This window comes from Canis lupus, chromosome 24, assembly GCF_048164855.1.
Source record: "Canis lupus baileyi chromosome 24, mCanLup2.hap1, whole genome shotgun sequence".
Taxonomy (NCBI): Eukaryota; Metazoa; Chordata; class Mammalia; order Carnivora; family Canidae; genus Canis; species Canis lupus.
Genome location: NC_132861.1, coordinates 13,046,608 through 13,061,129, shown reverse-complemented (window position 1 = coordinate 13,061,129; position 14,522 = coordinate 13,046,608). Strand labels below are relative to the sequence as shown.

General features: G+C 44.1%; 1 protein-coding gene across 6 annotated transcripts in view; it reads right to left on the bottom strand.

The window, feature by feature from the left end:
* FLT1 (fms related receptor tyrosine kinase 1) overlaps positions 1–14,522 on the bottom strand; it is a 178,921-nt gene that overhangs the window by 24,638 nt on the left and 139,761 nt on the right. For all 6 annotated transcript variants that reach the window (XM_072795627.1, XM_072795628.1, XM_072795626.1 and 3 more), the window contains 4 exons: positions 11,710–11,842; positions 6,186–6,290; positions 2,723–2,836; positions 1,850–1,938 (listed from right to left, as the gene is read on the bottom strand). In XM_072795627.1, coding sequence (XP_072651728.1) covers positions 1,850–1,938; positions 2,723–2,836; positions 6,186–6,290; positions 11,710–11,842 — 441 coding nt within the window. The remainder of the gene's footprint in view (positions 1–1,849; positions 1,939–2,722; positions 2,837–6,185; positions 6,291–11,709; positions 11,843–14,522) is intronic.

Sequence of the window (14,522 nt, the reverse complement as noted above, 5' to 3'; positions counted from 1 at the left end):
TTCTATTTAGACTCTTGGTTTTTCCTTCACTTTCTCTTTATATTCCTTTAGGTTCCAAATATGAAATACAGCCATGTGTTTTCCATGAAAACATGGAGCTCCACCAACAGGGAGGCGAATCATTAAATATAGCCAGGGGAGGAAGCAGAGCCTTCTAAACAAAGGACGCACGAACCCAAACGTTCCATCCTGCCCAGGTCCCTGGGGTAGGCTGCTGCCTTAGTTCTTCTTGAAGCAGTCCAGGATTTCAGGACTGAAGGGACTTTGCACCGCTCTCCACCCAAGCCACCACTTTCCCCCTTTTCTTGTGGTGTCTCCCTCTCTGCCGTCCCCACCCCACCTTCCTTATCCAGTCTCGTGTACAGGAAGGCTTTGCAAGGGTTGTCAAGAGACCTGGGCTCTTTTCCCCCAGACTTCACCTCTAAAAGTGTAAGTGTAAGTCAATCACTTGACTTTGCTGGGCACATCTATAATGTAAGAGAGTGAACTAGCTGATCACAAAGGTCCTTTCCAGATCAATTTTAAAAAATCTCTATCTCCCAACATGGGGCTTGAACTCAGGACCCCAAGATTGAGTCATATGCTCTACCAACTGAGCCAAGTGAGGTGCCCCTTCAGCTTCAAGATTTTAACTACTGGAGGGCATGGTTTATAATTGGAGACAATATGTTCTTGCCTATATGTTTCTAAGTCTGATAGACCACCTGTGTCTTTGGTTGGGTCAAAGTTGGAGGGATGAGAGAATTGGCCAGCTGTCCAGTGGTTCTTATTTGTTTGTCCCGTGAATACTGCTGTCCATGTGACAGTTGGGCAGAATTCTTGGATGTGCAGCACTTTGTCCATCATATAGGTCGTATAGATTGGTGGCATTAAGTTGGACTCTCCCAATCTTTCTATCTCAGTAACAATAACGACAGTTAACATTTATAGAGTGCTTAATTCAATGAAGAACGTGATTCTCTCAACAATGCCATGAGTTCGGTTCTGTTATTCCCTCCATTTAATAAAAGAGGGGCCTGAGACTGAGAGGTAGAGTAGCTTGCCCAAGGTCCCAGATTTTGAGTGAGAGAAACAGGATTTAAACCCAGGATGCCTGGTTCTGGAGTCTGTGTGTTTCATCACCACACTGTAGACTCATCACCAGCACTGCTGACTAGCAGTTAATAATGTCAAGTCATTCCTCCCTAAGCTGCTCCAGCCCAGGAAAGGATACAATACTGGTGGGATGAGTCACACTGGCAAAGTTTTATCAAACCTTCTCCTCCATTCAATAATCTCTTTTAGATTTTGTTTGCCTTCAGGACTTAAACCTACATGTTCCTTTTGTTATGTAGCTTTATTTTAGTGGGTAAGGCTGGTTCCATGTTTGTGTGCAGGGCTGACTGTGGGGGCAAGGGTCTGGGGAAAGCAGAATAAAGGGCATAGCAAGAGGAGAAAATAATTTCTCTGGCCCAACACTGCCTTTGTGTTCACTGCTAAGTCACTCAGTTGATTGAGGCATTAATTTCTCTAATAAATGGGGACAATTATATTTGCTATCATCTTTAAAGAAACAAGTAACCCCATGATTTGTGTCGGTGTCTGCGTATGTATGGAGAGAAAGAAAGAAAGAAAATGATCAAGATGCTTGAACAGGTAGTTAGGTAGATGGCTCCTAAATTTTAACCTCTAAGTTTTGCTGCATATGCTGGGATTACATATTCTCTGTGCTGCCCACAAAATGTGTGCTGTATTGGCATGGAAGGAAAAAGCAGAGATTGGGTTTTAGGCTTGGTCATTAATGAAAAAATACAGGTTTCTCTTACTTTATGCTGATGTAGCCTAAACCTCCAACCCTTAAGTTCCTTACCTTGTTGAGAAAGAATAAGTCTCGTTTGCTCTTGAGGTAGTTGGACAGATTTCCGTATTTGCAATATTCAACGATCACCATCAGAGGCCCTGCACCCCAAACAGATGACTTGTCATTTGTCAATTTTCAAGGGTAATGGGAAAGCAGGCAGCCTATGGTTGGGTCTCCAGGATGCTAGTTGGGGCCTCCCAGCTCTTACCCGCTTTCTGTATCCCCTGCTACTCTGAACAGGTAGTCTTTCCGATTACCCTCTACTACTTTTGTTGACTGTGGAAAACATTGGTGCACATAGGTCTTTTGCACCTTCCTTTCTGGCTTAGGCAGGGATCGCACATCTATACCCAAGTGCTAACCTCCCCACGAGGGAAGATAGAAAAGTATTCAGGAACATGCTGGAGCCCTCAGTCATGACCATAGCCATGTCCTGGCTGCTTGACCCAGCAGGGAAAAGCTGTGTGAAGGGAAGGGCCCTTCTGGTTGTCCTTCACATCACCTCTTCCTGGGGTTCTACCAGTAGTAACTTCTTCTTTTATGTGAAGCTTCAAGGAATGCTCAACCTTCTAACCATTACCTTAGCTCTGGCCACCCTCCTTCAAAGCCATCCGGAGAGAAAAAATGCTCTCCACATGACCCGGAGCCCATGGAAGGAGGTCTCAAAGGGATTCCTTCTATTTAGAGCCTTTCAATTAACTGTACAGGGAAGGCATTTCTAGGATGGGAGCACCTTTCCATAAATGGACAAACTGTTTCCTCTGGAACTACCGAGAGGCTGTTTTTCAGGAGGTGAGGAGGAATGGGGAGAAGGAGCTGTATGTCAGACTCTGCTCTTAGCATGTGAATGGGGAGAGGGAGCAGGCCCTCCTTCTCATTTACCTCCTTGCTTGGTACAGGCTCCTAGCAGGTTGACTACATTCAGATGGTGGCCAATGTGGGTCAAGATCTTGAGCTCAGTCATCAGAGCTTTGTATTCGCTGGCTGTGGCCCCCTCTGTGTGAGAAACAAGGAAGAGTCAGGGCGACAGGACAATGGGGCTCTTTCCGCTGGAGGAGGCATTCCTGCCCTCCATGTTTGCCAACGCTGAGCCGGTTGCTTCACCAACTTCCCCACAGTCTTCAGAAAGGCCAGGTCTCCAGACTGTTTTCATTACTCCCTCCCTCCTGAGCCAACATCCTTTTGATTACAGTAAGGCCCAGAAGCAGTGGTGGGGTTAGTCACTGGGCATTTCCTCTTGGTGGACCTGGTCTGCTCAGCAATGCGCTGACTCAGAGCTGGGCACCTCATGGAGGCGCCTTCCAAAGGCTTCCGTTCTACAGAACCAGGCTCAGCAAGAACCTTCCAGACAGGGGATGTGCCCACACCTCCCCTCTTTTTCTCACTTTCCCCTCTTTGAAGACTTACAAAGAAGGAGCACCAGGGGTCTGCAAGAGTGGAATGGCCACTTCTGTAAACATCTTTGCAATGTGTTATTTTCTCCCTATAACCTTTTCCTCCCTGGAGTCTGCAGGGTTATCTCGAGTTGTAAGGATCCATAAGCATCTGACTTCAACTTCATTCACAGAGATAAACAACATCAGTGTAAGATTTAGCAGAGGCTAAAGCCTAAATTAAGTTTGTTCTGTTTGTTTTCTTTCTTTGGTGGTGGTAGTGGTGGGGTGTCCTTCTTATTGGTTAATTTATAAGGCATTTACAAAATTAATAAAATCATATAATCTTATTGTAAAATATTCCAACAACATGATGTATACAGAGTAAAAACTGAAGGCCGCTCCAATCACTTGCCTCCTTTTCTGTGTATTTATAAACAAATATACCCACTTAAAGGTCTTTTTGTTTTGTTTACATAAATGGGATCATATATATATTATATATATCTAATAAATATATATATTTAATTTGGTTTTTTAATATGTCAGAAACTTTCTCTATTCCTGTTAGTTAATAGCATTCTTGACATTTGAACTGTCACCAGTTTGTGTGTGTGTGTGTTTTGCCATTACAAGTAATGCTGTAGTAGATAGCCAATGTGTAATCTTCATACTCATATGCAAGTATGACTGTAGAAGAGTCTGGGAAATGGCCAGAGCATGTGCATGGTATTTCATAAGGACAAATCAGTTTTGAATTATTTTTTAAGTAATACCCAGATAAGCTCTAGAAGCTTTCCAACGGGGTTGGGATTGGCTCACAGTAGATGCTCAACAAATATTTGTTAGTAAAATAAACACCCTGAATACTCTTCTCATTTCAGACATGGGCATGAGGCCCAAAAAGGTTAAAGGTTCTGCTCAAGGGCACTTTGAAAGAGCTTCTGACTCATGGCCTATGTCTGACATTCTATCTTTTCAATTTCTCCTAGAAACAGATGGCCAACCAATTCAAGCAAGAAAGCTGAATGAAAATTGTTTTTAGGAATTTTATATAGTGGGTTATTTGGCAATCTCTTAAAAAATTAAGACTTAAAAGATGACCACACATGTTTATTTCAGTATTGCATAGAATACATTCTTTGGGCCTTTAAAAATTTTCAAGTCAGAATCTTCCCCCTCAAACTCATCAATCCCTGCATGCTTTTATGCCCCTTTGGCACAGAGGCAAAAATCAGGCTCTCTTGCTCAGATTGTTCCATTTACAGGCAGGTGTTATCTTGGATCCACAATAGATAAGCATAGGCAGGAGAGCCACCTCTCTGGGAGAAGGTGTGTGGTAGTAAGCAGGATAATGGGACCAGCTAAGGAAGCAGATGCTTCCAGGTGGAGTTTTGACTTAGCTCAAGGTTGGATATTCGATTGCCTCCATAACCTGGGCCAGGATCATGTTAGTATTTGAGGGCAATGGGCCATTTCCTGGAGGCCAGGTTTCGGCAGCCCCTCTTGTATAGCACCATGGTGGTAGGGGTGGGGAGAACAGTGCTACATTCAAACCCTTGTTGTTGCACTGGTGAGCTATGGGATGTTGCAGAAGTGATTTAACCTCTCTGAGTCATGTTTCCTCAGCCAGAAACTGGGAAAATAATGTCTACCTCACAAGGCTGAAGAGAGAAAAATAAGAAAAATGGCAACTTCATGTGATTCAACTGAACACAGTAAAGCACTTAGTCTGGTGCTTTCTCATACAAAGGACATGTGGATGCCTCTTCTCTTCAGAATCTGGGGCACAGGGTGTGGGGGGCAGGGTGCTGGAATGCAGGGATTCTCACAGAAAGGCCTGCCATCATCTGAGCAGTCCATTTCGTACAGAAGTCCTGATTCGTGGGTGTAAGACTCCTTGCCTGGCTATTTTTAAGTAGAACTGTCAGGTTCCCTGGAGAGTTTTATCAGAGATTTTGCCTGACAAGGGCAGCCGCTTGGGATAGAAAATACCATTTCATGGGGCTCTTGCAATGCTGCATCCATGCTGGAAGAAATAAAGAGCTTTGAAGTCTCCCTATGTGTATGGTACTTCCTCCTGGAGCTTTTCCTAGGGATCTGCTTGGCTGGGTACATAGCTTCCTGTGCCTCAAAATCCCCTGCAAATGTCCTGGAGATTTTGGAAAGCTAAAAAACTGCCCTTTGGGTGTCCAATCCTTTTTGGTTTTGGAATCTTAAAAATGAATTGAAATGACATGAATATTCCATCATGAATGAAGAAACAAAGTATTTTCCATACTTTAAAAGATATATGCATCTTTGAGATGTCTGATTTATGCAGTTTTCCCCTATTTTCATTTTCATCTCTCTTGGGATGGTCATAAATCACTGTGCCATGTGGTTTCACCTCCCAAGTGCTTCAGAGAGCAGTAGTGTCTTTCAATGCTAAGAGAGATATAGATATAGATATAAATATAGATATAGATATAATTTCTCAAGAGGAAATGTTCTACGGGTGGGACTTGACAGTATAAAATATTTTAGAGTTCTGCTGATCTCAAGTATTCCAGCTTCATAGTTTTACTTTGTAGTTAGTCATGTCCCAGCTAAGCCTTTGGGTTTACAATGCATAGCTAATTTTCCCATTATAATATCACAGTGGATCATTCCGAAACTTTGAACCTGTGGTTATAGTGAGCTTAATTCCCTGGTAGATAGAGCTCAAGATGTGAGAGGAGAAAGATCTTTGAGGTAACAGAGATTGCTTTCCCACGGACAGTGTTGGATTGTTTCATTTCCGAGGTTATTCTGAGCTCTTGCTGGCCCAATCTACAACTCCTGAAGCAAACTAGGAGGGCTTCTAGGAGTAGAAGACAATTATGTGGCCAGAGCAGAAATAACTTGCATCTGTTCCTAGGCCATATCTAACTTATAACCAGTGTTTCAAGAATGCCACAGGTCCACTGAAAGCCAAACTATGGCATCCATACCTTTCAGCATTTTTACAGCCACAGTCCGGCATGTAGGTGATTTCTTAATGCCAAATGCAGAAGCTTGAACCACTTTTCCAAAAGCCCCTCTTCCAAGTGACTTGCCTGTAACGAAAAGAAGACATTGGTTTGCCAAGCCAGCAGGGTGAAGTTAAGTCTTTTTCAGGAAGAAAGTGCCTTGTATCCTACGTGCATATGTGACCCATGTAGACTTTGAAGGGAATCCCAAAAAAACTGAGCCCCAAAGAGTCAAAGTAAGGGACAACACATTTCTGGGGTATCTTCCCTCCACCTCTCCTTTGTCCTTTGCAGCTAGGCTAGGTCCCTGGAAAGCATCTGGTGGGGGTGGGTGACCAGTTTCCTCTTCACCAAATCCTCCTGGGGAGTCTCTTCCATTGTTAAACGTTAAACATTACATTACTACGAAGACTTCCCTTTGTTTAACCTAAGCCACTTTGTTTACCTCTTAAGGTCATTTCTTCTGATCTGTTTTCAGCAGAAAGGAAGAAACAGAGAATGACAGTCACTGCTATCAGTTCTAATAATGCCCCATAGCTACACAATAATCACTATATAATTTCTTAGCCTTTCTTGCCAGGTGAAATATTCCCAGCTATTCTAACATGCCCCTACATCATGTCTATATCTTCAAGCCTCAGCACGTGAGCCTAGCAACTTTTGGTAGCAATTGGTTTAAGCCACAGAGAAATGAGGGGCAGCTCCGGTGGCGCAGTGGTTTGGTGCCGCCTGCAGCCTGGGGTGTGATCCTGGAGACCCAGGATCAAGTCCCACATTGGGCTCCCTGCATGGAGCCTGCTTCTCCCTCTCCCTCTGCCTGTGTCTCTGCCTCTCTCTTTGTGTCTATGAATAAATAAATAAAATCTTTAAAAAAAAAAAAGCCACAGAGAAATGATTGCCAAATGCAATAACAGAGTCAGGTTTCTTTCATGGCACCTGTCATGACCACTGTTAACATGTTTATCTCCTCAGCCTTGCATGAGACCACTTGACTCAGAAGGGCAACGACAATGTCTGAATCTTCCCAGGGTCCCCCTTCTCAGGGCCTGGTGCATAGAAGGCCCCCCTGTGCATCAGTGCAGAAGGAGGAGTAGCCATTAGGGAACTTGTGACATGTTCACAGCAAGTCTCATACAGTTATGGGTACTTGTAGGAGCCCATGGGTTGGAGACTGTGAAGGTGATGCTCTGTGAAGAAGGTAACCCCTGCCCAGAATATCTCAGCTACTTTTTTTTTTTTTTTTTTTTTAATCAGGGCACTTTCTTTTGCACCATCAGGACACAGGTAGCCAAATAGAACTGAAAGCAATAGTACACCTCGAGCATGATGTGGCAAAAGGAAGAGTGAGCCAAAGAAGTCACTCTTGCTTGGTTCTTCTGGGGGAAAAGGTAGTCAACACAATGCCTCTGGCCAAAGTAAACCCTGGTAGTTAGAGTGTTAATTTGACATGACTCCTTCTCCCTCAGCCTAGTCCTCTTTCTCAGACTGTTCTGATAAGGGGCCTTTAATGAGTTAGCCAACCGACCTTCCTTCCTTCCTTATACTCCAATCCCTTCCCCCCAAAGACATAGGTTTTGAGTTTTTGTTTTAAGATTCTCGTGAAGCTTGTAATGAAGCTTTCCTGATTTTCTTTTCTTTTTTTTACAAATTTATTTTTTATTGGTGTTCAATTTGTCAACATATAGAATAACACCCAGTGCTCATCCCGTCAAGTGCCCACCTCAGTGCCTGTCACCCAGTGGCCCCCACCCCCCGCCCACCTCCCCTTCCCCCACCCCTTGTTCGTTTCCTAGAGTTAGGAGTCTCTCATGTTCTGTCTCCCTTTCTGATATTTCCCACTCATTTTTTCTCCTTTCCCCTTTATTCCCTTTCACTATTTTTTATGTTTCCCCAAATGAATGAGACCATATGTTTGTCCTTCTCCGATTGACTTATTTCACTCAGCATAATACCCTCCAGTTACATCCACGTTGAAGCAAATGGTGGGTATCTGTCGTTTCTAATGGCTGAGGAATATTCCATTGTATACATAAACCACATCTTCTTTATCCATTCATCTTTCGATGGACACCGAGGCTCCTTCCACAGTTTGGCTATTGTGGACATTGCTGCTAGAAACATCGGGGTGCAGGTGTCCCGGCATTTCATTGCTTTCCTGCTTTTCTTACAACTTTATACTTTTACGTGCAATGACTCAGTAACAAACATTACATCACCCTGCCTCTGCTCTGTACCGTCCCCTCACTACCGAACACCCCAGGCATCCAGTCAGGACACGAGAAAAATTCAATTACCGATGTGATGATAAGAGCCTCTTTGTAACTATCTCTTTGCATCCATCTCCTGGGGACTCCCTCTTCATTAGGAGGGAACATTGGTGAGATTACATGCTTTTGTCTGGTCATAAATGCACTGGTAGTGACCAATAAAGGTCATTCCTCCCAGAGTGCGCACCATGGACAGGGATATAGGCTTTGCTTCCCTCTGCAGATAAAATTATCCATGAAACAGACCAGAATGGGGACTCAAGGTTTAAAGAAAAGTGCCTCGGGGGGACCCTGCAGGTACTGGATGTGGAAAGCACCTATGCAAAGAGCACTGGCAGCTACCTCCCCCAGACTTGTAAAGACAGGTGCATTTTGGTTGGATATTCATTTCTTGCTTTTTGAGGGCAAAAGAATGTTTTTCTTCGTGGTGCCTGATAGGAAAAGCATCCTGAGCCAGACCAATATCAAGATAATCTCTCCCTTAGGACACCTCCCTGCATCCCTTAAAGGCTCTTGCTTGTTTGGGGCAGACAGATCCATTTCCTTTCCTCTGGCCTCAGCCCCCAGGCGTTCCCTTCTAGGCCGGCCCAACACACTTGGTTTTAACTAGTGTTTGGGGATTTTGCTTCTGTCAATGAGAATAAGCTCGTTCTCACTTGGCTTCCCTCAGCCTTTTCATCCATTCTCTTGGAAGCTGATGGCTGCCTCATAAAACAGCATGAAGCTATTACGGGCCCTTTAATCATCTGATGCATCAGAATCATTTGGCAGACCCACTGTTCCAATTTCAGGGGAGCCTGGTGACACTGGGCTTGACCTTGCCTGATCCTTCTTTTCCCTTAAAATCCTCCTTGGTGCTACCTACATGCCGCTAACTGGCTCGTAAAAGTGCTAGGTCATTGCCATATAATGGAAGGATATTGGAATCTCCTTGAAGACTGTCCTTGACTGGCCAGAGTCCCTGGGACACTCGGGAGAGTACCCAGCAACACTGACATGCGGAGCTGTCTTCCAAGAGGCCACACCAGCCCACGCGCTGTCCACTTGCAAATTCCACATTCCCTGTGTGGTTTCCTATATTAGGTAATTCTGACTTTATTTTGCAATAGAAAGATGCCTTGTCCGGCATTATCCCAGCTTCCGTGATAAACTTATAAGCTGAATTCTCCCTTAGGTTTAGTGAGGAATCCCTAACAAAACAGATTCCTTTTCTTCCTGGATTTCAGAATTTTCAGTGGGAACAATGTCTTTGACCCAAACTCCTACTGTATCTATCTATCAGGTACTATAAATTCTAACTTCTCTCAACAGGGCTGCTGGGCTGCTAATAGGGACCAACAGAGTATAAAAAGCTGAAATCAGATGCAACTTGTCTGTGTGTTTCCCTACACAGTGTGTTTTTCTGCATATTTACAGTCTCATTGTAACTCTGCCCATCAAACCAGCTTTTCCTCTCCATCCATCCAGACATAATCTTGGTTACTTTCACTTGCCAGACATTACTTCAGATTACTTTCTGTCATTTATTTGGCTTAAAAGCCAAAAAATCTTGGGCCTCTCTGCTCCCATGCTAGTAGGAATAGCATTCCTCTGGCCCTTGCAGCCATGCTCTGCACTGAAAGAGTGAGCCGACTTAACACCCATCAAAGACACTCACACGCACATGAGCCAAATCATAACATCTGGCAATTCTAGGAAGGAAAAGAATCCTAAGAGAGATCTTCAACAAGGAGAATCTCCTGAAATGGGATTATCTAAACCCACAGAGCCCCAGGGGAAATCTGGCAGAAGGATTAGCAATGTCCCTCAATGAGATACTAGAGCCCAGGGATACTAGGTGAAGGAGTAAAGAGATAGGACAAAAAGCTCATATGTCCTATACGGGAAGAGGCATATTTGATTGTGACTAATAACTCTGGAAAGCACTGTGGCCTGAGAATGGCTTATGGTTGTGGGAAAATTATCCCAGTTCCCTGCCAAGGTCACTGAGGGGCTGGGCTAGCTGCCATATAATTTAGATTTGCAGAAGGAACTCATCTAGTATACCACCTGCCCTTAACTACTCTAAATTTAGTTGATTTTTCCCCCGTCAGCAGTCATTGCTGGCTTTTGCCTGTCTCTCCAGCTTTTTACTGATTTCCAATTTTCTTCCCCAAGCCAAATAGAACATACTCTTGGGGCCAAGTATTCTTTCTCATGTGAGAAGAAATGTAAGCAGCATCATTTCAAGGCTCACGTGAACAACAAGAAGAGCCATTTCTCCCTCTCTGTCCCCCCAGATCCCCACCCCAATATAGTCTGCCTGTTGGGGGAGGGGAGGCGATGGAACAAGAGGCTCTTTTGCTGAGAGTGACAAGATCCAGGAACACTGGACCATGATCTCTGTTGCCAGTTCCAACTATTAATGATTCTGGCATACGTAGGAGTGAGGAGAAATTTTTCAGAAGCCACAGCCCAAATATTTTGGGCAAGAGTAATTGAGGCTCTTTTTGTGTAATACTACCACAGGCTGGAGATGAATTTGCATTTGTGATGTCTGAGCCAGAGGAACTGAGGGGTAAGCTGAAGGAAAGCACATTTGCCTGATGTTTACAGCATCTATATTACCCGGGAACAACAGTCTTTGCTCTTCCAAAATGAAACTTAAATGACCCGTAGGACTTTCTTTACTATCCGGACATTCCGAACATCCACAGAAATTCAGCGTCTATAGTCTATGGACTCCTGCAGAGGCTTTTTTTGATCCACACCCTTGAAGGGGCACTAACGCTCTTACCGAATGTTTGGCTGTACTGCTCCTTGCCATCTTGAATTGTGTGCTAGGTCACAAATTTCTAGGTCCTCAAAAATGTCATGGTTTAGGAGTGCCTGTACTTGTAAGCCTGCTGGGGGAACTGATCTTTGCCCTTCACTTGTCTCCTTTTGTGGTGATCTCCTTCATCTCTTGAGAGAACACACTCAGACATCTTTGTATCGCCACAGCTTAGGTGGATGTCTGCTGCTCAGAGAAGGTGCTTGAAAGCTATTGAGAGAGTGAGCAGGTGCCCTGTCCCCTTGTACTGCTGTCCCAGCGTCCTGTTAGAATCATTTCCCTCTGTGCCCATCTCCCCTGCTGGTTTGTGAGCAGCTGGAGGGCAGAATACTGAGTCCAGGTGATGTTTGCAGCCCTCAGAGCACAGTGTTTTGTATGTAGTAGTTGCTCAGTGCAGGTTTAGGAATCCGTTGAACAAATACATTACCCAGTTTAAGTCTCTCCCGGGCAAACTCCCACTTGCTGGCATCATAAGGGAGCCGCTCACATTGCTCGTCCAGGGGAACTTCGTCTGGATCCATTATAATTGATAAGTAGTCAGTCTTTATTTCAGAAGAAGACTGAGAAAGAGATCTCAAAGTTACCAACAAGGAAACAACTTAAAAAAAAAAAATCCTGTCTATCCAATATAAAACAATACCTGGCCGCCTCTGCTGCTATTTTGATTCATTTGGCTGAAACCTTGTAGCTGGGTGCACAAAGTACCCCTCTGCATATACATATGTGCATCACACTTGATCTTGCAACTCCCATTAAACAGCCCCTTACTCTTCTCACACTGCATTTCTGTAGGCTGGCTCTGCTCTGCCAGTACTGTCTCAGGTTATATGCACCCAGATTCTCCAGTGACCTTTTTGCTTGTTCTTAGACGATTATCAGATGATAGTCCTTCTCCAAAACATGCAAAGCATATTTATAAAATAATTCCAAATGACTGAAAATAACTTCTCATGACCATTCTGTACAAGTAGGGATATACATTACAGGATAGGCCAACAGTGGGAAGTGTGACTGTGGCTTTTCTGTATTTGCAAGAAAAGCTAGAGGTGGTGAAGTGAACCCAGAAGCCCTGGGACATTTGAGAGGCATATTTCATGTGAAGTGTTTAAATATATTCAGAAGGCCCCTTGGTAGCTGCAGCTACCTGGAAACACTATAGGGTTCGTTAGTGAGAGAACACAGTAAGATTTACCTTCAATAAGAAATAGAAGTTGATTATTTCAAAGGCTGAGGAGTAAATCGGGTATGGGACTTAAACACAGCTGTGTTCTGAGCTCATTTGCCCATTACTAGGATGTCAAATAAGCAAGGCGGGCATCTGCCTTCAGGTGCTTATTTTGTCTTGGTCATGGAGATCAAGCCCAGAAAATATCCTTTATTTCAAATCCTAGGTAAATGGATTTGCATTTGGCATCTTAGATTCCTATCAATGGATGTATTGCCTGTTAACTCAATGCAGAGTTGGTGATGGCACTTCTGTGGGCAGCTCAGATAAGGTGAGTTTTGGTAAATCTTGCCTAGAAGTTACGTAAACTTCATTTCGATGAGTTTGGGGCCCACCTTGCATTGCCCTTGCCTAGGCCAGACCAGAGTTCAGGAAAGAAGTCACCCTTCATACACACTATTTCAGGCTCGCCCACATTCTTCAGCTCTTACTCACCATTCTGGGCCGTCACAGCTCACCTCATCCATCACTTGCAATCGGTCTCCTTCTCACAGAAATTATCACTAAAATGTGTGACTAATAGCCCAAAGCAGAAAGATTTGCCTGGCCTCCATGGTGGGTGGAAAACAGAGAAAGATATGGAGCGCATCTGTCACAAGCTGCATTTGCCACTGGTGTTCATCTGTAAAGGCCAGCTTGGCAGATACTTGTGTGAGTCTAGAAGACGGGGAAGGAATACAAATTCCTATCCCAGGGCGCTGGGTGTGCACTAGAGAAGCACCTGGAGTAGGTTTTATGACCACGCTTTTCCATGTCCAATACAGCCAAGGCCATGAAAAACAAATCTCCAATCTTCAAAGAGCACAGGATGGTTGAAGCCTACCAAGGGACATGTCCATTTCTGGAGCATATGCGGAGAGGCTAGTGGAGGTGTTGAGAGAGACAGGGGATCAGGCAATGAAAGACAACCTTCCCATGGAATTTTATGGTTTATCTCAATAAGGCAGATGTGAGGAAACACCAAACAAGCCTCAAGGAAGGGCTTGAGGAGAGTTGGAGAGTAGAATCTTAGTTGGCAAATATTTATTCTTTCCATTGACATTAACACTGAACAGCTACTAGGTGTTTGGCATGGAAGTTGCACAGCTAAGTGCTTCAGAGCCCAGGCGTGGAGGTTCACTGCCCGGCTCTGAGTCACAAATCTACTCTGGACCAGCACCTAACCTTGGCAAGCTGCTTAACCTTTCTAAACCGGGTATCCTTATCTGCGAAATAATGATAATGACAGCGGTGCTTATCTCCTAGGGTTGTTGTGAATATTACATGAAATGATCCGTGTCAAGCTGTTAGAAGGTGGCCTGGGATACAGTAAGCATCGATCAACATTCACTCTAATTCTAACACTGGCCTGTGCAGTGTGGGGGTAAAAGGATAACATCCAGCCCGTATCAATGAGGAATTCACTTGTGGTTACAGAAACCACATGGAAATCGTTTTTGAGGACTTATATCTCCTTGCCTGTATCTCCCAGAATTAATCACCTCTGAGATTCTCTAAGCATTCTCTTCTGGAGAGAATCATCTCTTGCTCTCATCCTTTCTTATTGACATCAAGATTGCAGATTTTTAGAAATATGAAGGCCATCTTCAATTTTGTTCCAATTTACCTTTCCAGTTTTATTTCCACTCTGCTCCTGTGCGCTTTTCACCAGATGGTATCTCTCATGAAAACCATCAAGATGATCCCCAGGAGGCACTATCAAACTTAGGGTCCTTGTGATTCAAGAAAATGGGTCTAGTGCCCCTAAATGATTCATCATGGCAAATGCAATTAAAAGGCCTGGGAAGGGGGGTGGGCTGCGTTTTTCTGCTTCTTTTCTTCCTGCCACAACCTTCAAACTCGTTCTCAAAACTTTATTTTCTCTGAAGTTTTTTCTACCCCCCACCCTCCGTTGCAGCCTTTGGAACCCCTCCCAGATTTGGCACACTTTACTTTTGTTAGACCTACTTGCCTCCAAGCTATATCTCCCCTTTCAAAATGCCAGTTGTGTGGCCTTTGTATCCTTATAAAGCAGT